At 40.9% G+C, this 21,935-nt stretch overlaps 1 protein-coding gene and 1 non-coding gene across 6 annotated transcripts in view; both read right to left on the bottom strand.

The window, feature by feature from the left end:
- Window positions 1–2,968: 2,968 nt before the first annotated feature.
- The window catches only part of LOC129775188 (mucin-2), a 134,824-nt gene continuing 115,857 nt past the window's right edge, over window positions 2,969–21,935 (bottom strand). For 3 of the 5 annotated variants that reach the window (XM_055779567.1, XM_055779569.1, XM_055779565.1), the window contains 10 exons: window positions 19,618–20,212; window positions 19,396–19,552; window positions 13,569–13,785; window positions 13,382–13,494; window positions 12,951–13,326; window positions 12,438–12,883; window positions 12,248–12,371; window positions 11,688–12,176; window positions 4,979–5,169; window positions 2,969–4,594 (listed from right to left, as the gene is read on the bottom strand). In XM_055779567.1, coding sequence (XP_055635542.1) covers window positions 4,547–4,594; window positions 4,979–5,169; window positions 11,688–12,176; window positions 12,248–12,371; window positions 12,438–12,883; window positions 12,951–13,326; window positions 13,382–13,494; window positions 13,569–13,785; window positions 19,396–19,552; window positions 19,618–20,212 — 2,756 coding nt within the window. In that variant the 3' untranslated portion in view covers window positions 2,969–4,546. Of the gene's footprint in view, window positions 5,170–11,687; window positions 12,177–12,247; window positions 12,372–12,437; window positions 12,884–12,950; window positions 13,327–13,381; window positions 13,495–13,568; window positions 13,786–19,395; window positions 19,553–19,617; window positions 20,213–21,935 lie in introns of those variants that run through there. The other 2 variants (XM_055779566.1, XM_055779570.1) reach the window with 2 other exon arrangements.
- LOC129780775 (U4 spliceosomal RNA) lies at window positions 15,635–15,778 on the bottom strand. Its single transcript, XR_008744028.1, has one exon. It is a non-coding gene; the product is annotated as a U4 spliceosomal RNA (small nuclear RNA).

The following is a 21,935-nucleotide window of genomic DNA, read 5'->3' as shown; positions in this document are numbered from 1 at the left end:
GTCGCGGCAATACATACACACACTCTTTACAGACACACGGGCCAAAGGTTGTGCAGTCCACTGATCATTCAACAAGAGCCAAAGGTTGTACCGCTCATGTCAACTCTACACGAACTGATGATTGCGCCGGCTAGTGACCATTCTATCCTGGATTCCTCGAGTCGAGAAAGACGCACCACGCTAGATATGAGGTACAGACTAGGGGGCGTTGCTGATTAATGGTCAGCTGCATCCCAATAGGAAGTATCCCGTGTCGGGCACACGTACAGAGCATTGGAGACAGCAACATCCCAATTACGAAAACACTTGTAATACTAACCTCGAGCCAACCGCGAGTAATCGGTTACATATTACTAACATAGATAATAAGAAAAATTGTATTGAACTCCCGGCCCCGTGAGGCTAACGCCATCTGAGCCTTTATAAAAATATATATTTTGGGAAAAAAAAATAAAATAATTATCAGAGACAATTTTCGTTCAAGATTTTTCGTTACCTGCAGAGAATGCAATTTTTCATTAATTGTGAATAACCGTATCCTCTCTTTCGTCAGCAATGATGTCAGGGAAAAATACTTATGTGTATGAGTTCCAAACTTCATACACACCAGATGGGCCAACCAGGAAGACTGCCGGGCCGCAGGTTGAGTATCGCTGGTCTAACGTCATGTGTATTGATATAATCTATAATAACTTTTCTGTATTGGAAAAATGTCATATGGTGAGTCAAATATCTTTGATGTGATGAATAGAGCCTTTTTATTTTTAAAAAACAGGAAGTGGGTTATATCTATGGTATAACCGCAAGGGTGACGTAGGACTATCGTTGATTTAGAGATCATTTGTTTGAAGTTGAATCTCAATCCATTCTGAATTAATGAATAAATGAATATTTGGGGGACTTCGAAAACGAGAGCGTTACGTTGGAGGCACAAGGTTTTATGCATCCAATATAGGATACGAAAAACCTTGTTCTGAAGAATAATCTTCAGAAGCTAACCTGCTAACTGTACTTGATTGACAAATCACAAACCCAAATGTATTATATGGATATTTTATGGATAGAAAACATTAAAATAAACTCTTTCGCTTGAATGTAATTTTCAATTCCAAGGGGAACAGGCAGATTATTTTCCAGCAACCATTAGATATTTCCACATTTTCCTCGATACTGGAAGCCCACCAGTGGTTAATACTAATTCGATAACCACCTGTTAATAGCACTTGATTGAAACATATTTGGTCACAGTGTTACATGGATAGAAAACATTCAAATAAACTCTTTCACATGAATGTATTTTTAAATTCCCAAAGGAACTGGAAAATAATTTTCCAGAAATGATTAGATCTTTCCGGAATTTTCTCGATGCTGAATGGCATCCAAACGAAGAAGTCCGCGCGTGTATGTGTGTGTGTGGCGGCTGCTCCGAACTCTTCCCGGGGAACCGTTTGTGGCATCACTCTCCTCCTGATGGATTCTCTTCTGGCCTAAGGTGCACAAACAGGCTCTTGGTGGCACCGTTCATCCGCGCTTTTATGATAAACGAAGAGCTTCACCACAACAGCGACAACATGCTCCAATCGCTGTTCAATTTGAACTGAGTGGATTTCCGAGCGGCGCTCGCTTATATACCGATTGGTGATTTCAATAGCCTGTTTTGAAAACAATTTTAAGACTATTGAAACAAGTTTTTGGATCAAAAAGTAACAAGTATAGAACGCGTAGACATTTTATCTTTCGAATGAAGTGTTTATCATACCATTTCGTTCAGTTGTTTAGGAGCTATTAACGCTCAAAATCTCGGTCTCCGGCGTAACGCTTTCGTTTTCGAAACTTTGATTTTACACCCCGGTATAGAAATGAAAGACGTAGTCCTACGTCAAAACCTGTGAAATATTGTTATATCCAAAAAGTCTACAACAAAAATAAAAAGTGTTTTACAGATATGTCTGTAAATTTACAAACATATTTGTAAATCTGGCATCTCTGGTGTCTGAGAATTTATTGCAAGAAATCGCTTGAAAACATGCATGAATTTGCTTGAAAATGAAGTGGATTGAGTCCGCACCACTTAGGGCGATATAATCTCGCCGATCTGCTGTCTCTATTCGCGTTGACGGCGGAATGGTGTCGACATCTGGATACGACATTAGTTTGTATGAAGCTATCAATTCTCTATCAGATTAGTCGGCCCTAAGGCAGTTTTAAATTGCTAAAATTTGTATGAATGTATTTTTCTTGGCGTTATTTACCTACTAGAAGTATGTTGTTCTGACCCTAGTTTAAACTATTTTCCATGAAATTACCTTTAGACATAATTTTTGTATGATATTTTTTCACTACAAAAAGTGATTTTACTAATTTTACTAATTTGAATTTAGAAAAATAATTTTCATTCACAATTTTTATTTTAAAGTGTGTTCATTTGTTCTGGAAACCCATATTGTCATACCTACTCCCCCATTTCGTAATACGAAGCTCAATGCCGTCAACGCGGATTGTAGGCCATCAGCCTTCCAATTGCGGCACGCTTGTTCAGGATCCGTTGCTCCAATCTCCTTTGCCATGGAAGCTTACGCCTTTCACGGAGATGTTGGAGCAGTCCGCCTCTTGACCTTATCGCCCTCCAGCCACTGGTCGCTCGCTCTTACGCCCGTTCAGGACCAGCTCCAGTTTGGGAACGCTCCTCGGGTTATCGCATTCTTACTATTCGCCGTGATCTTAGCGGGAGACAGCGGGTTGGCTACGTATATTAGAGTCCCACCTTGCCAGAGGAACCCTTTCGGGGCGCCGTCCCTAACATGAACAACAGACGCAATGCTAAGCTTCCAGTGACCCGGGAGACCTACCCTGGGAGAGATATAGCGCTCTGACTGGCTCGTACCTCCTTCAATGCTGTGGAATAAATTCGTCGACACGTCGGGTATAGATATGATGGCTTTCTTTCACACAGTGCATCACCCTCGGCTGAAAAACGACGACTATAAATACTTTTGTTTTATTTTTTTATCATTTTTTTTCTGATAGCTTTTCCATTTATAAGTTATTCCTAGTCTTTCTCACTTGTATGTTTTGTTTTGTTTCCCCTCAACTTTTACTGAGTTTTGTTCTCTAACCTTCCTGCTTCCTTTTTGGGGCACTCTCAAGTTCGCCCCTTGTGAGGGGTTTGTGGGCTGTGTTTGCCACTCTTTCGAAGCACACAAAAACACCCGCTTCTCGCGTTATCTCTCCTTCTAACTTCGTTTGATTAGTTTGTACCATGCACAAAAAATGAGTTTTACATTATGTTTATTATGTGTGTGTGTGTAGACTTTCCCTCCCTTTCTTCGACGATCCACAAAGTTTTGTTTTATCATAAGCTTTTATCATTAGGTTGTGTTTTACTTACATTTGCTTGTTTTTTTTCTCCTCTTTTATTTTGATTAAATACTGTACAACATTGTAATTTCTCCGGTGGGGTCCCCCCTCCCGGAAGGACTTTTGTTACTTCACAGAAACGCCAAGCGGACGAGATAGGTTATTGAAGTTTCTTTTGTTTTTCATTGTATTTTGTATTTTGTTAGATTCCAGCGTCCATTTCGCTTCCATGATGGCGGCAGAGGCGGCGACAGCGCGCACTCGTGTGGCTTCTGGAGAAAAAGAACGGACTTGACTTTGCTTCTCTCCCTATCTCTCTCTAACTTACTATCTCACTTTATGTATATAAATTACAGTTTGTAGTTTATTGCGCTACATATTTACAATAAAATATTGTTGGGTTCCGTTTCTGTTCTTAGTATCTGTTATTTGTTTTGTCTTGTGTTTTTTGTGTGTGTATGTGGTGTATGATTTTTTTCAATATTTCCTTTTTCATTTGATTACTTTTTTACTTAGTTCTGTATTCTTAATTCTGCGGTCTACACATATACAAACATCCTACTTTGTGGTTCCTTGTTTTTGATTTGTATCGTTTATACGTTTAATAATAATTAAAAAATAAAATTGAGCTACAGATATTTTTTTTTTCTTCGAAAAATATAAATTAAATACAGGTGTGTGTGTGTGTTGTGTTTTGCTGATGATCAACATTTCTCTCATGTTGTCTACGTGATACTAGGTAGGTAGGTATCCCATTGCCAGGGGATTACTTAATATAGAATAGTACTTATTTACAGCATCAACTTCTGATGTTGATTTCGTTTTGCTCTGAAGACATTGCATCTCATCGTAAGAAAAACTAAACTATCCTCAGAGGTTTTTTTAGGTCCACAATAATTTAATTGATTTTTTTTTTAATTTCCTTTTGATCTGGAAACATATTCTCCGATTGCTGTCTCGTTTTTTCTCTCGTCGTTTGACTCTCCACTAGCTGTTACCGATCAACCAAATATGATGGTTTTCTGGAAAACGAAACCGATTCGGACCTGAGCTCTTTGCTTTGTTTTGTGGTTTTGTGTTTTTTTTTTATTGCTGTATTGCTATTATTGGCTGGAAAAAGCACTAATTTGGCGTTGTTTCAATCGCTGCTACGACCTTGGTAGATGTCCTCTCCTCGTCTTCATCATCGCTAATGGCTACCTTCGCCGTTGGATTGTCCGACGATCGTTGGAACCTCCTAGGCACGGTAAAAGCACGGTAAGCATCGGGTCATCGGTTAGACGGGAGACGTCGAGCGAGCCCGGAGTTTAGAGATACAACGCATACACACAGAGACAAAGAGACAACAGAAAGAACGAGATAGACAACGGGAAAAACGGAGAGGGCACTTTAGGTTAGTCTTTGCTTGTTGTTCTCTCGATATCTAAATAAGATCATAAACGTTTGGATATATACTATCGGTAGCGTGTGTGTGTATGTTAAGAGTTTGTTTTGTTAGTTTGTTCTTTGTTCACAAATGGATGCTGGTGGTGGTTGTGACGAATTGTGGGTGGGTGGAAGTGGATTGAGACGGTGGCCGTAGCGCTTGGTCTGTTCAGTTTCTCGAAACCAGTGCACCCACCTTTCCCAGCTGGACCGTTTGCGGTTGACCGGATGCCGTAGTGAACAAACCGGGCAGCGTAGTGGCATCCTGGTGATCGTACCGGGACACTACCACAGGCGTTAGACCCGATAGCTGCGATGCGTTGGTCTGAATGGGAGTTACTACGTGGACAGCGGTTCGGCCGGTTCCAGTGGTTACGCAATCAGTACCTGTTGGAATAAAACAAAAGGTTCATATCAAATGATTTGTGAGTCATGCGGCCATTTTTTTTTACAAAGGAATTGGTTGACTTGTCTAGTTTGCAGTGTTTGGAAATATGTCAAAATCCAATGGACCGTATTTTTTTTATAAATGATGATAATCTCACTTCATTTCCCTGCAAAGGTTTGAGCGGGACGAGTTATCTTATTGATAATAGTTATATTACGGTATTTATATTTTTCATCAACTAACCAGTCCAGCTGTGTTTAACTGTGAACATTCAAATAATAGAAATATTCTTACGCCGAAAAATGCGACATGTGTTGTGTATCGATAGAATAGGAACAAATACTCTTACGCCTAAATGGCTAATGTGTAATAGATAAAAATGTGTATCGATGAGATAGGAATACTTTTACGCTATATAGGCGTGTAGTATACAATAATGGAAAAATGTACACGATAAATTCGGCTCTGTTACAGTTGAATTGCTAGATGAGCCTAGTAATAAAAATAAACAGATGGAATAGAAAAAAAACTAACCAGTATTCAAATTCAATTGCAAAACTAAACGAACTGGTTATCTCGCAGACATATATTACTAACGAAAGAACAATTTAAGCCATTATCTGAACGTATTTATTCCATGGCATGTCGAGAGAATTTCCAATCTGGGAAGATACTAGACCGATCGGGGATTGAACCCAATACCTACGTCAGTATTAGTCAAAAATTTACAAGGGAAATCCCGCTTTATCAGATCCCCGGCCACGGCCTGCAATTGCGATCGTTTCCCAGCTCTAGCAGCCGAGCAAAACCAAGCCTAATTCTAGCCGATACTTCAGGTCCTTTACTTCTCCAAAGGCATGTCAAGAACGTTTCGAACCCGAAAAAAATCCTTGATCGATTAGCCCTTGAATTTACAAAGGAATACCCGCTTCACTAGATACCCGACCACGACCTACTAATGCGATCATTTTCGAGACCAGACAGCTGAGCAAATATAAGCCTAATTCCAGCCGATACTTCAGGCACTACATTCAACCTGGAGTAAAAACGTATCAACCTGAATCTGCAATGAGATCTGCCACAACACAGAAAAATTTCTTTATAGATTAATTTACGAGTATTCCGGTTGAGCTATCTCTAGCTTCACTCTGGTTTCCACATAACACCCTTTGGAACGCTTTTATGTTATTCGAAAAACTACTTTTGCTTATGTTTAATCTCATGCTTCTCTATGTGTGTCATAGCGCGCGGACTCAAACTATTGTTTAAAGTTATATTTAAGTCTACGACTGAAGGAGAAAAAAATATATATAGCTAAACTAAACAAACAAATAACATACCATCATCGTCATAGTCTTAAGATAAGTAACATAAATATCCGTTATAACCTTTTACAAATACTACGGAACATCCGAAGGTTTCTTGCTGTCTTCGCTTCATTTGGTAATGTGTTGTATAGTCTAGACATACGAAAGTTCACTCGCTTGTCTTGTGTTATATCAATGCATATCTCTTCCATACGTTATCGCGTTTTGTAGATAATTCGGTGTCATACCGTTAGTCATCTTATATATGAACGTAAGCGTGCAATATTTAATACGCTGTCCCACTGACATCCATTGCAGACATTCGAGCATAAATCTCCGCGGAGTTAGTCGATCACATCTCAGTATCAGGCGCATCGCCTTGTTTTGCACATTTTGCATTTGCCTCTTATTTGCGAGAAATAGCACAGAGGCACAATAATCAAAATGTGCATTGCCTTGTAGATTGTGATTTAACTTTCCAAGGTCAAGAATCGATTAATTCTACAAAGCACTCCATATTTTTGAACTGTCTTCTTTATAGTATAATTTATATGTTTGTCGAAGTGCAGCGTTTCGGCAAGGATAACCCAAGAATAACTTGGGAGGTACCGAGTAAATATCACCTCAAAAACATAGGTTTAGTGCAAGATGATATTTGTCGCTTTTGTAATGCCGAAAGCGAAACCTCGGAACATTTGCTCTGCAAATGCGGAGCACTAACAAGACGCAGACTTCAACACCTTGATAAGGCCATTCTGGAGCCCAAGGAAGTTTGGTCTATTGCTTTCAGTCTACTTCTTCATCATTAAGCAGTAGAGAGGCTTGAAGCTTAGTAAAAAATGGGGCATACCACATTGAACTAATGGACGCAGTGGTTCACACCCAACAAAAAAAAAACTTGGGAGGTAATTGTTTCTCTATCCGATCAGAAGGGCCAAATGCAGTGTAAAAATATAAAAGTTTGAATGAAAATTTCTACTTCATATTGTTTGATTACCTAACACATGTAGTCCTGACACTCAATCAACCATTTGTCGATGCATTTCCTGATTGTTCCACAAATAATTACTAATATAATATAAAATCATCATCAGACACAGTTTTCGTTCAATATGTTTTAGCATTTTCAGAAAAAAAACCTCTTATATCATCACATAAAATAAGTATTCGATACGTTAAAGTAAATTCATAATTTTGATTTTGAATGCATTTTTATTTCACCTGAAAATACATAATTATTTTCGCCTCCCAATGAAAGCACACGAAGCTTAATGCCGTCTACGCGAATATACTCTCCAAAATCCAGGTGTATGACACGATTATCGCTATCTCACTCTACCTACCGTCACCGCCTATCTCACTATCCCTCTGCTGTAAAAGTTCATCATCGACATCACGATATGTCAGATGGTGGTAAATTGGTAATTCGCGATGACGTCGATGTCTGGTGGCGACTTCAAGTTAGAGCCATAATTTGGGTCCCAAAATCGTTAGTGTAATCTCTACCAGATTAGAAGACACGGAGACGGTTTTAAAATTTTAAAATTTGAATGAAAATTTTCACATTATGTTATTTAATTATTAGAAACACGTATTTCTGACTTCATCCATATGTTCATACAATTCCAACATTGTTGCTGATTTTTTTCTCTATAATATAGAGTTGTCTTCATAAACAATTTTCGTATGAGACTTTTTCCCCACCTGCCAACAAAATTTTTTTAATCTAAACAGAATACTAATTTGATATGGAAAACCTAATTTTCATAAACATAGAGACGAATGAACTCTCAGAGTTTAAAGTCTCTCTAATTCAATACCTTCCTTCCTTCCTTCATAAACATAACGGCCTTCTAGTTTGAATGATTTAGGATTTTTTGGAATCGGTATGACAACATTTTTCTACCAACTATGTGGGCATTCGCCACGGAGCATTGACTCATTCACTATATAAAGTAGATTCTCTTTAATTAAATCAAATGCGTTTACTAATACTGTTTTATTGATGTCATCAACATCTGCACAGTTTCTTAAATCCATGACTACCTTCCTCTGTGTTTCTATGCTGATGGTTCTGAAGCATTCCAATTGTGACGACAGTCTAGGAAAAACAAGATTAAAACGATTTGTAGGAGATACAATATCATTGTGGATTTCCTCCACACTTGACATGAAAAATTTGTTAAGTTTTTCTGCTGTTATATTATCACTTTCCGTATTACCGTGAAGCTTAATGTCAATGTCTCTTTACCGCCGCCTGGATTAAACAATGCTTTGATTTTTCTCCATAGCTTCCCCGGATCATGCTGAATTGTACTCATTTTATTTTGGACGAATTTATTCTTGGAATTCTTCAGTTCGCGTCAGTGTTTGGATATCTATCAATATCGAATGATACACAATGTGTCATGCAAGTAACCTTTCACGACTATATAACCTAACATGAGTGGATGTTTCAAATACATGACCGAATGACAGTACCAACTTTTGTTGCACCAAACGATTATAAGAAGCCGGGAACAAAGCCTGCTGATTACATATCCGAGCTGTACCTAACATCGCACACTATTTTCGAAGCCTGCATACAAGTTTGAACCGCATATATCGTTCCGTTCTACTATAGCGAAAACTGCTGCACAGACAAGTGCAGAGCGATAAATGATATAAAAAAATTACATCATCATTCGGTCACTATTTGCGGAGAGCAGCGAATGAAAAAAGAGAAAAAACGAGAGATAGTTTTTGTTTCTCACTGGAGCGGTGTTGCTAGTAAAACTTTGCGGTCTATATGAATATATATTTTTAATGGGATAGCAGCGTTAAAAATGTAATCTGACTACCTTTCCCTGAGCATCTGTCTAGCTAAATAATCACAGTTTCCACTTTCTGAGACTCATGGATCAGGATCTGCTGCATTAATTGAGTATGAATCATTCGCTTTGCGTAGTTCGTATGATCCTGCTGTTTCATGATGCATGGAGAGGTTCGACATGTAATGAGTTAGAGGCGAAGAATATAATCGTTCTGCACCGAAACCTTTCATGACAGTTTTGCTTGCGTGTTGGTGTATCATGAAGTGCGAACCGAAGTAGAGTTGTCTCGTTCTTTTTTGTGCCGTGATTTGTAGCACGTAAAAGCAAAAGAATACCACTGGGGAACTGATTTCAGACAGTCTGCAGTGTGCGGGGACTCTAAGATCATATTTGAACGAACGAAAACGAATTATTCAGTGAAAGGAGCAATCGGCAAACACTGGTTCACGTACATAAATATTCTCCATATTCTGTACGTTCTACAATTTTCAACACTTTTTGTACGTTTAGCTTGTATTAGGCAATGATCTCGTCGTCTCTTGATGTGAGTCAACGTGGAGTTGTACCAGGGTTTGTCTAAAATCTGTGTAAGTGCGGGGATGCCAGTGTGACAACCTGTCAACATCCGTTTTGTCGAAGAGCAAAGCGCTTCTTCCAGATTTTTCGCAACTTCATTAAGAGAGATTCGCTCTGAAATAGGTGTTATTTTGTCGATAGCTATAGAGGTTCATGGACGAACACGACTTTCCCCGAAAGCAGACAAGACTGATTCAGGCAACGATGAACGGTGTGCGGTGCAGTGTGCGGATCTTAGTTAAGCTGTCGGAATCATTTGAGACTCACAGGGGACTTCGACAAGGCGATGGAATCTCCTGTCTGCTCTTCAACGTGGCGCTGGAAGGTGTTATGCGGAGAACGGGCTTCAACATGCGGGGCACGATTTTCAACAAGTCTAATCAGTTTATCTGCTTCGCTGACGACGTGGACATAATCGGAAGAACACATGCGACGATAGCCGACTTGTATACCCGACTGAAACACAAAGCTTGGGATCAATCCGTCTAAGACTAAATACATGCTAGCAGGGGGGACTGATCGCAACAGAGTTCTTCTTGGTAGTAGTGTTGTGATCGACGGCGACGAGCTCGAGGTGGTAGAGGAATTTGTCTACCTTGGCTCGTTGATAACAACTGACAACAACAACAGCCGTGAAATTCGAAGACGCATAGTCAATGGAAGTCGTGCCTACTATGGATTCCACAAATCCTTGAGATCCAACAAACTCCGACCCCGTACGAAGTGTACCATGTACAAATCCCTAATTCGACCGGTTGTTCTCAATGGGCACGAAGTATGGACGATGCTTGAAGAGGACTCACAAGCGCTTTCTAACGCCGAGTGCTCAGAACAGTATACGGTGGTGTACAGGAAAACGGAGTATGGAGAAGGAGAATGAACCACGAACTGGCGCAACTCTACGGCGAACCCAGCATCCAGAAAGTCGCCAAGGCTGGATGACTGCGATGGGAAGGACATGTTGCAAGAATGCCGGGCATCAGCCCTGCAAAGATGGTGTTCGCATCGAATCCGATAGGAACAAGAAGGAGAGGAGCCCAGCGAGCGAGTTGGTTGGACCAGGTGGAGCAGGGCTTGACAAGAATCGGTGCAGCCGGGAGTTGGAGAACTGCATCCATTGATCGAGATTATTGGCGAAAAATTGTAAAGAAGACCTAATCTCTCAATGGGATGTAGTATCATTATAAATAAATAAATAATCACCCGTTCTAGAATAAAAAGACAGTTCTGAAAGTTGTTTAAAATCTTCCTGAACCTCAGTTTCATCATCCATAACAAGATACATGAAAACTTCGTCAAATGATCGCAATACCGTTTTTGAGCACGTGATTTCGCCGTCAAATTTTGTTTATCGTTGCGGTTGGGGCCATTTTTGGCTTTGTATGACTTCAATTCATAACGTTTCGCTGACTTTTGGATGAATTCTGGTGTCATTTCTATTATCTAAGTTACATTTTCAATCAAGAGGTTCGGGTTTCATTTCCACTTTTTGGTTTTCACGCGATTGAAAACGCGACAGAAGATGTTTTAGCACATTGTGATTAGGGTAAATCCAACCTTTTGCAGGTTGGCGTATCGAAAGGTCAGAATCCGTTGGCGCACGTGTTTTCATCCATCGCCAACTTAAAACTGCTTATAGAATGTTAAAATCAAACATAACCACTTTTGGTTCAAACACCCATCTCTGTTTGTGTGAAATATTTCACTCATGGCTGCAACAATTCGAGAGTTAGTGTTTTGAATCTTGAGCCCTTCCTTGTAAAACATGTAACCAGACAAGCCACTCACTATATTCTAATGCTCACGTCACCCTACACTTACCCTTCAGCGTCAGCCCGTTGCTGCCAGGGATTGCATTAACGAACGCGAGCTTCCCTGGCTGACCGGTGGTTCGGTAGAGCGGTAACGCGGTTGCGCCATTTGTGCCCGCTGGCAGAATATTCAACTCGGCTCCTCCCGGGAGTCGAGCCATCTCGGGTGTGATTGTGGTTGTGCTGACGACGGCGGTGGCTGTCGTGCTTCCGTTGATGTAGCCACCGGTGCTACTGGACACGATAGAGCTACCGTTGGTGCCATTGAGGGACATTCCATTTTGGGTGTTCGAGCTGAGCAGAAGCTTATGAAGCTGTGCTCCGGTAACCTGCTGGGGGTGGTGATGGTGTTGGTGGCTATGGTGGTTTTGCAGGTGCTGGTGGGATCCGGACAGTATGGACTGGCTGGAGGATTGGCTGGTTAAATGCGATAAGTTGCTGCTGCTGATGTTATTGTTACCACCGGTGATTCGCTGCGCTTGACTTGCCTGCGGCTGCACTGCAAAAAGGAATGGAATAAGTTTTGCTTGGGGAGAGGTTGCGCCCTTCCGGGCGTTTTTTGGCTGCTACCATTGGCCGGTGTGCTGAGCTCTATGGTTGCCAGCCCATTGGGAGCCTGCTGGATTACACGCAGACCCTGGGTGGAGGTAAGTAACTGGATTGGGCTCACCATGAGTCCACCCTGCTGAACAACCTGTGAATCGAAAGATGTTTTCTTATATTTCCGGGATTTATATTATGTACACTTGGTTTGCTTTACCTGCGACAGCATCATTTTGTCTTTGTCAACCGAGGTCAATCCGACGATGGTGTTACCATTGACCAACTTGATAACCTTCGTTGCAGGCGGATCCAACGAGGAGCCACCGGTCGACTGCGTGGCTATAATCTCTATTTTATTGCTGTCGGTCCGGAGACCATTCTTGGGCAAAGTGGTACCGTTAATCAGTTCTTTGCCAGCAGTTGAACCGATGACCCCGTTTGCGGTGGTTCCGATGATTTGCAACGCCGACCCGTTGGCGGAAACTCCGTTAGTGATGCTAGCGATGGACGACGACGATGAATGATGGTGATTGTTTGTAACGGAAGAAGCCACGTTGAGGTTAAGGGGCAACGTCTGGATTGCAGTGCCACCTCCGGTGGTCAGAATGGTTGCTGTCACAGGGGTGAACAACTGCGATTGACTCAAGCTGGTCAGATTGTTGGCTGGAATAAGATATGTTTCATGAAATATGATAAAACGTTTTCGGGACTTGTTTTAAATGCTACTTACCACTGACGATCAATGGTAATGGGGCGCCACCGATACCATTCCCGATGGTAGCCGTGGAGCCGCTGGTGGTACTGTTTGGCGTGCTGCAGTTGCTGCCACCATTAGAGCTCCCATTGCTGATCCCATTGAAACCACAGCCACTGACGCTGAAGTTGAGTCCATTCGGGAGGTTTGCGCTGGTGGTCAATTTGAGCGGCGATGCCGTGCTGTTGTGCGTCTCGGTTACTATCGCGGAAGATCCCTTGGTTGTGAGGGAAAGTGGCATTTGCATGCCGGTGATTGCTGGCGAGCTGGTGTTCCGATTCGCCGAAGACGGTGGGCTAGCACGGCTTGGTGACGATGCGGCTATCATCACCGGAGAGATGGTAGTTTGCAGCTGTGAAAAATCGTGAAATAGAGTATTATCAGCGCTGGTCAATGTTGGCACTCACCGGAAGATTGCCTATCGAGGCATTTGTGGCTACACTGGAGAGGGAACTGGAGGAACTGTAGCGGATCCCGTTGCGACCAGGGACAACTCCGGCCGGCGGATTGTTCAACAAATCTGTAAGAGAATAAAAAAAAAACAAATTACAACTGCAGGCTTGGTCATGATCATCGAGAGTCGAGTCGAGTTACCTCGATCCGATTGCACGCAGTTGATCGTGTTGTTGCTGCTGCTGCTACTGCCCGGGATTGTAGAGTCCGGAGTGTCGGGGGCGAGCCGCGTAAAATCAACGTCACCCCACTGAGAGAGCTCCCGTTTGAGCAGCAGTATCCGATTTTGGGCGGCGATTTTCTCTTTTGCCAGCCGCTCCATTTCGTGTTCGTACTCGCGCTCTTTGCGTTTTAACAACTGTTATGGGGTAAGAGAGTGTTTGGAATAACGTTATTTGCCATTGTTAGTATTTCTTATTTAGCAAGTTTCAATTCTAAGCATTCTAAAACTAAACCTATGAAAACTCATGAGATATACGAGTTTTTCAGAAAACTGAGTCGGATCTGTTACTTCCGTCGACCTTTTAAGATATTTAATTGTACACTTCATCGTATTCGAAAAACGTTCGGGACCGCGTGTACACGAATTTTCGAATTAGGAATCCCCATCCAAAATTTTCATAGACATCGACCGAAGTATAAATACCGGTTGGGAACAAATGCGAATCGTTTCAGGAATTTGCTACTACAGGGACTCACACACCCCATACATAAAAATCGGGCGTCAAATTTCATAGTATGGATGCGTTTTTCGTTTTCTGGTTCGGTATCGATTAATCGATGTAACGGTTCCCTTTTGTTTTGCATGGAGATTTAGCCGAAAAAAAATCTTGAATAGACTGGCAGCTTGGAAAACAAATGATAATATTTATCTGTTTAAACTATTAGTTTTCTTGTCAGAAAATTAAGTCTTCATGTCTGCAGCATCCCGACTCACTTTGGCAACCTTCTTTAATTTCCGCTTGACAATTGTCTAATATTTTTCGATTGAACGGAATTGGGAGGATTGAGGTATTTTTCAATGCAATCGACCCCATCGTCACGGCACCACTGAAGCACCATTCTACTGTAGTGGCAGCTTGCTAAATCTGACGAAAACTTCACTGGATCTTTGTGAGCTTTAATAAACGGAAGGAGACATTTCTGCAGGCACTCTTCCCTATACATTTTCGAGGTCTTGTTTGTGACGAGAACCTTGGCAGCTTTGACTAACAAATCGCTCACAACAACAGCACACATTGTTGGTAGTAATCTTATTTTTCTGATTACTTACAGTAATTTTATATCAGAAACATTGAAACTATCGTATCGGTTTCAATATCTGTTTGTGATGACTATTTTCTCGATATAACAGCATAAATCAGATCGTATATACTCAACCCCTGCTCCCGCTCAGTAGGTCCAAATTGAATCCAGAGCGAACTTGCAGTAAGAAGCAACCCCTTTAACATAACTCCACTCTCGGTAGATCGAATTTCGACTTGGTGAAAAAATGTTTTCAAGGCTCTTATATAATTTATATTAGAGATGAAACGGATATTTAAAAACATTAGATAAATTATAACATAAAGCATATAAACATCATTCACAAGTGATTAAAAATAACGTGTGATGTCTGACATGTCAAAATTGTAATTTTAATAGAATTATTATCAACTCATATTATCAACGTTTTATTCAGCTTCATCGATTTAGTTTCGTTTAATAGGTGTTGAAGACAGCAATGAGCTGTTATAATCAGATCATTCGTCTCAAGATATTTTTGTGGTTTTGTTGATTTTTCGTCTGTCTGTCCACGTTTCCACGCTCCTAAATGATCAGAACCTCGGGTCTAAAAAGGTTTCAATCAGATAATTTTGATCTTCTTCTAAGTAGTTCGGTGTTTTTTGTGCAGTCTCGTTTTTATCCAAATACTTTTTTGATGCGACAATATGCGAAAATACCTCGAATATATAAGGGCCCAACGCACTTCTCCACCAAGCCTAACAGTTGATGAGTCTTCAAATTATTAAATGTGTCGCCGATCATAATAATTACGATTTGTGGTGAAGTAAGTGTACTCCCTCTCAGACTGCCATCCATAAAGACAGTTCTAAGTTTGTTCTCAATCGCAATGAAAATAGTTGATTGCTGATTGCATGTAACTTTTAATCATACTCGTCCAGTATTAGAATTATTACAATACGCTTACAAAAATCTACATATTATAATATAAACCATTCTCAGAAAAAAACATTTCCAAATTTCTGGTAGAAAACATGATAGACTATTGAATAGGCTATTTTTTCAACTAGCAATAATCGCACATCGGTAAAACCTCATTGGTTACTATATCGCCACTACGCAAATCTAAAAAGGATATTTGTTCTAAACGAAATACTTGGTATTCGTTCGAAATTTTTATTTTAAAATGTGTTTATTTCTTTCTCACACTCAACGCTCTATTTGCACCATGTCACATGCCGTTTCTCTTGATTTTGTGTTCGCTAATAAAGAGCCGAATATCCGGCTATCCGAACAAACCACTATTTGTTTCATCACTAATTTATATAAATTTATTTATATAATTTATATACAAACGAAACATTGCATCGTAAGCTTCTCCTCTTGTGATTGTATCGCCAGTCAAATCAAATAAATTTCGCAGTTGCTTTCCGAAGAGATCATTCATTTTCTAACCGTGGAACAAAGCTCATACTAAGGCTAAGGCCACCGTTCTATCATAACCATCAATAGCGGGTGGCACTAGCAGCAGCCAAAGAGTTTTAATGTTCCTGCCATCCAACGGACAACCGTCACCCATCACTTTCGTGAAATCGATCCAGCATACAGCAAAACTGCATGTGGCTACATTCAGTTTGTCTGGTAGAAGGATACAAATTTCGATATACAGCAGTTTGTACTTGCAAATCCATGGGCGCTTTTTGCGGCCACCAAACCTTTGACTAAAGAGTTATTACAATACAATTCAATGCAATAGTTCTATACATTCTAAAGTGATATCCGAGAAATAAACTGATTTTTGTTTGGTTGGGGGGAGCTTGTGTAATTTAGGAGTGTTTTTTAAGTTTATTGGTGGTTGAGGACTTTCTGAACGATCATTCAGTTTTCACGAATTCGTGCATTGTTACCGAATTGGAAGCGGCGTCAAAGTACAACACATTACAAGCCAGATTGGAAGAATTTTTCAAAAAGTGTGTGTGTTCATCGTTGTAGTTACCACCACAAGTTGTGAGGTGTACCGGTAATTTTCTTCGGCTTTACAACAGATGGCGTAACCTGATTATTACTCCGGTGAATCGAATTTCCAGACATTATTTGGAAAGCTACTGTCATTGCGCGTCTTTTTCAGTATATGCCAAAAAGTTGAAGCGAAAACAACATAGTTTTTTGACACTTTCTTTGTCGAATTTCATACCAACGAGAGTATTTCTGCGTGGAGTGTAACTTCATCACTTCAATATGAAGAAAAAAGCTGCGTAAACTCATCGCATTTTGGTGGAAGTTTATGGTGGCCATGCTCCAACTGAGCGAACGTGTCAGACGTGGTTTGCACGGATTAAAAGTGGTAATTTTGAATTGAAAGACGAAGAACGTTGCGGACCACCAAAAAGTTTGAAGATGAAGAACTGGAGGCTTTACTCGATCAAGATCCGTCACAAACACAACTAGAACATGCAGATACACTTGGAGTAGCTCTGCAAACCATATCCTCTACCGACGACAATTGACGCGTTTGAGCCGTGCCCTGAAGTCAAAACGGCCACAATACGAGCAAAGACACGATAAAGTTATTTTGCAGCACGACAATGCTCGGCCGCATGTCGCGAAACCGGTCAAAACATACTTGGAAACGCTGAAATGAGAGGTCCTATCCCACCCGCCGTATTCTCCAGACATTGCTCCGTCCGATTACTTCCTTTTTCGATCGATGCAACATGACCTGACCACACCTTTCTCCAATTTTGATGAAGTCGTGGTTAGCCGACAAACCAGCCGAATATTTCCGCAAAGGGAATCCGTGAATTGCCAGAAAGATGGAAAAAAGTTGTAACTAGTGATGGGCAATACTTTGAATATTAAATTTGTAATCATTTTTGCAGAATAAAGCATTAATGATTAAAAAAAATCGAAGAAACTTACCGATACTCCTATTAACTTTTTTTGCCCGACGATTTTTGATATGGATAATCTTATTGGTCAAAAACGTCGAAACGTTGAAAATGTTGCAGAATACATTAGGAGACTCAACTATGTCGAAGACAAGGGTGTTTGAATGGTATAAGAAATTCAAAAAAAGCTGAGAAGAGATGAACGATTTGCCACGTCAAAGACGACCATCCACCGCTTCATCTGATGATCCTCAACTAAATACGAGGAATGGTGCTCGGAAATCTTCATTCAAGTATGAGAGAGAGCTAGCTCGTGAATAAAATGTCTCTCACGAGACCTTTCGTCATATTTTGGTTGATGTTCTGAGCATGAGAAAAATCGCAGCACGACTAGTGCCAACAGAGCTCAATTTTCTTCAAAGGTTTATTTACTAAAAGCATGCTTGAGTGTCGCGATCCCACTTTCATCCAACGCACAATTACTCACGACGAGACATGGGGGGTGTGACTTTTTCCTATTTCCGAAACTTAAATTATCACTTCGTCGAATCCGTTTTGACAGCATAAAAACGAATTCGCAGCGTAAGCTGAAGGCAATTCCTAAATACAGCTATAAGAAGTGTTTCTAAATACAGCTATAAGAAGTGTTTCAATGACTGGATTGTTCGTTGGAAAAAGTGTATTGCTTCAGAATGGAACCTGTTTTGAAAGCGATAGTATAAATTCGAATGGAAAATAAAGCATTTTCTGTAAAAAAAACCTGATTTATATATTTCACAGAATGTACATTGAGTAAAATCCAAAATGAAAAAAGCGAATTCATTTTTATATTTTTTTGTCGGAAGAGAGCTTGTGTGAATCTATGAGTTTATTCGGACTTAATGGTGATTTTTCCGATCGATCATTCAATTTTCGTGAATAAGAATATTGTATCCGGTTTAAAAGTTTAAAAGTGGTATCAAAAAGTAGCGCATTTCAAACCAAATGTGAAGAAGAAATTTCACAACGGTGAGAGCTGTATTCTTTAGAGGAAAACACCAGCAACAACCAATTCGGCTTGAATATTCTGTAGTCGCTATAAGTAAAGGGGCTGCATATTATACTTTGGGGATTATGTTTTTGGTAAATTGTGGGAATCTGCGAGCGTTGAAGATGTAATACGACTTAAAGCTACTGAAAAAAATACATGGATATTTTAAAAAATCCAAATGGTTGTATTATTTATTCACAAGATTCTGTCTTGAAATTTTATTTAATGTTTTCTAATAATGTTATGATTTTTTGTAAACATAGTATATTTCTTTAAAATTTTTATATTTTGACAACTAAATATGATACTGGTCAAAATCGGTTGGGTAGAAATAGGTGTATAATAACTGTCGGTAGTTCTAATGTTAATAAATTCAGTATTTCAGTGTCGCTCTAGACAGCGAGCAATCAACGGTACAAATTGATTCTAAAGGATTGATTTGACATTTGCTCAAATTGGCTGTTTATTGCATTGCGAATCGTTTGTGTCCCTCAGCGCAAACATTTATGCACCGGGCTTTGTCAGTACTACCAGATAATTGTACTGAAAAATGCATTCCTAAATTCCTATAATGTTTATTTTCGCCGAAAAAAAATTCGTAGTCCTACGTTAACAATGCGCTTGTGTCTTGAACACCACCCTTCTATTTTTTCAAAATTTTATGACTCACATCAGCTCCTAATTTGACTACTACAGAATACTAATGATCGAACATTGGTATACTCTACTCTCTTAGAGTAATGGCGTTCGTCGATTCTAACCTTTAACAACTTCATCAGAGAGAGTAAGAGTAAGACAACGATTACGGCATGCGAACCACACATACCTGGATGTAGCGTATGGCCGCGTGCAGGATCGACAGGTTGGAGGTTTTCTTCTCGTCCGGTTGGAGAATGAGCTGCTTCTTGAGCTGCTCGAAGCACTCCTTCAGGTGGGCCCGACGATTTTTCTCCAGCTTGTTGTGCACTTCCCGCGTGCCAACGCTGTTAGAAGGGGGAGCGCCTGAATTAGACTCTGTTAAATAGCTCCATTACGAAAATACTCTTACCCATTGCTGGTTGAACTGGTAGTCCTCCGCCGACCCCCGGTCGGGATATGGTTGAGAAGGGTGGCCGTACTGGTGAGCCCATGAGTTTGTCCGCTCTGTGCCAAATGGCTGTTTTGTTGTTGCTGCTGTTGCTGCTGCTGCTGAACAATGACGAGATCGTGTGGCAAAGGGGAAGAATTGGATCCATGTGACGACGCTATCACGCTCCCGTTGATGGTAATGGGTAGTGGAGATGAGCCACTGTTACTGCCGCTAAGATTCAGCGAACTGGAACTGTTGGCGCTGTGGTTGGTGATATATCCGCTGGACCCACTGCTCAGATTCAGCGATGACTGGGAGTCGTCCACCGGTGAGATAGTCAAGGTGGATGATGTCGACGAGCAGACGGACGATGGAGGCGTGCTGGGCAGATGAAGTCCACCGGTGCTGCCGCTCTTGGTCGAGAGATCAATCGTGAGGGAAGAGGCGGGATGATGCTTCTGATGGCTACTGTTGATGATAATGCTGTTGCTGCTGTTACTACTACTGCTACCGCTACTGGCCGATATCACAACGAGCGATGGTGCTGTGGAATGTCCGTTTACGAGTGGTTCATCTGAAATTGGAAGACCAGGACAGAGAGAAGTTGGTGATAATCTTGCACTAATGACGATTGCACAACCACAAACGCCTGAAATTTTAAACCCCTTCGATTGGATAGTTATTTGAAATCAAGCTCCGGTAATCTCATGTAATCAATGTTCGTTCAAATAATTAAAGAGTTGATAACGGTGCACCCGCAATACAGATTGTGTTTATAATCTTTGTTGTGTAATTCGGGATCAAACAGGATCTTAGTAATGTGCAACTTCTCACTTCCTCAACCTTCATCCAACGGAAATGTGGTATGTGTGTACTTTTATATAACATGTCCCCGCCCCTCGCCGTCCAAGGGACGTGAGAGTTCCCCTATAAATCAAAACAAGCCGCGTGCTGAACAAAAACGTGCACCAAAACGCTTGCAGTCACCACCCCATGCGCTTCCTCCCCGGAGCAATCCAAAGGAAAACCAACCAAGTGAGATTGTGTCAGATTAGAAAAGCGAGAAGAGCGGAAAAGAGAGCGGAGATAAATAACAAATAACAAACCGTGTACATAAAGTGGGAGGCGAACGAGTGAGCGCGAGTGCGCGTGGCGACATCGTGCGTTCAATTGCCAGTCCCGGCTCGAGCCACGTTGCCGTTGGCCTTGGAAGTCTCGCATCGCTGCTACTACACGACACGTGACATAGAGACAACCGGGTACAGGCCACACGTAGATCCCTCGCTCACGTGGACTCGATTCGTTCGTAATACGGAGGTTACGAAAGACCACGCGTTGCGCCACCGTAGAATCTGGAGGATGAGGTTAATCGACAGCCAGTCGCAATAGTAGCTGGCAGTAGCGGAAGTTCGGTTGAATTTGTTGAAATGTGGAGCAACCACTGCGCTCGACAGCTCACCGGGTAGCGACCAACATAATACCAGATACGATACTAATGATGACGCAAATGTCGTTTGGTTCAAAGGAAAGGCAACATCAGAATGGTGTGAAGAAGTGCCTGCTGTTTTCGTTTTTATTATTAGAACCATGGTGAAGATCATCGCGCTCTATCAGATTTTTAATAGCTCCCAAAAAAATCATAGAAAAAACAATATGGAACAAACACATACATTGTTAAGACACACTGAAGCACGGTAATCCGAAGTCGCTCCTCGTCGTCTGGTGATAACAGTTCTAATAATAGGAATGAAAACACTGGACACTGGGTGATCCGCTCTTTGCCCGGCGAAGGTAAACACCGGTGCAGTCAGACTATCGTTATCACTGAAGAAACATTGTTGAACTACGCTGCTCTTAAGTGCAGGCATATCAGTGTTATTTCATAGAGAGCGGTTGGAACTGGATTATCAAACGAGTGTATTCAATTAATTACTCACGTTCTCTACCACTTGTAAAACTACTTATCTACGATTGACGTCAATCCTTTCACAAATATAGCATCGATTTAGATATTCGATCTCCATGGTTGAAAATCTGATTCAATACAAAAACAGCCTGAGATGAACTTCGTTCATCGATTCATGTCAATTTTGGGAATACCCTTTCCTCTCTAATATGTTACGTCCGAAGCCATTCCATGCCAAAACCGATAAAGTGGTTCTCAGATTTTCGTGAAAATTTGTTGTTTTGTTTCTTATCGCAAAATATTAGAGCCATATTTTCTATTTTTTTCATTATGGTGCCCATTTCCATTTTAAGGTGGCCCGAAAAATCAACTTCTTCCTAATTATTTTTAC

This window comes from Toxorhynchites rutilus, chromosome 3, assembly GCF_029784135.1.
Source record: "Toxorhynchites rutilus septentrionalis strain SRP chromosome 3, ASM2978413v1, whole genome shotgun sequence".
Lineage (NCBI taxonomy): Eukaryota > Metazoa > Arthropoda > Insecta > Diptera > Culicidae > Toxorhynchites > Toxorhynchites rutilus.
Note: the sequence above shows the minus strand (reverse complement) of the source record. Positions and strands in the feature narration are given on the sequence as shown.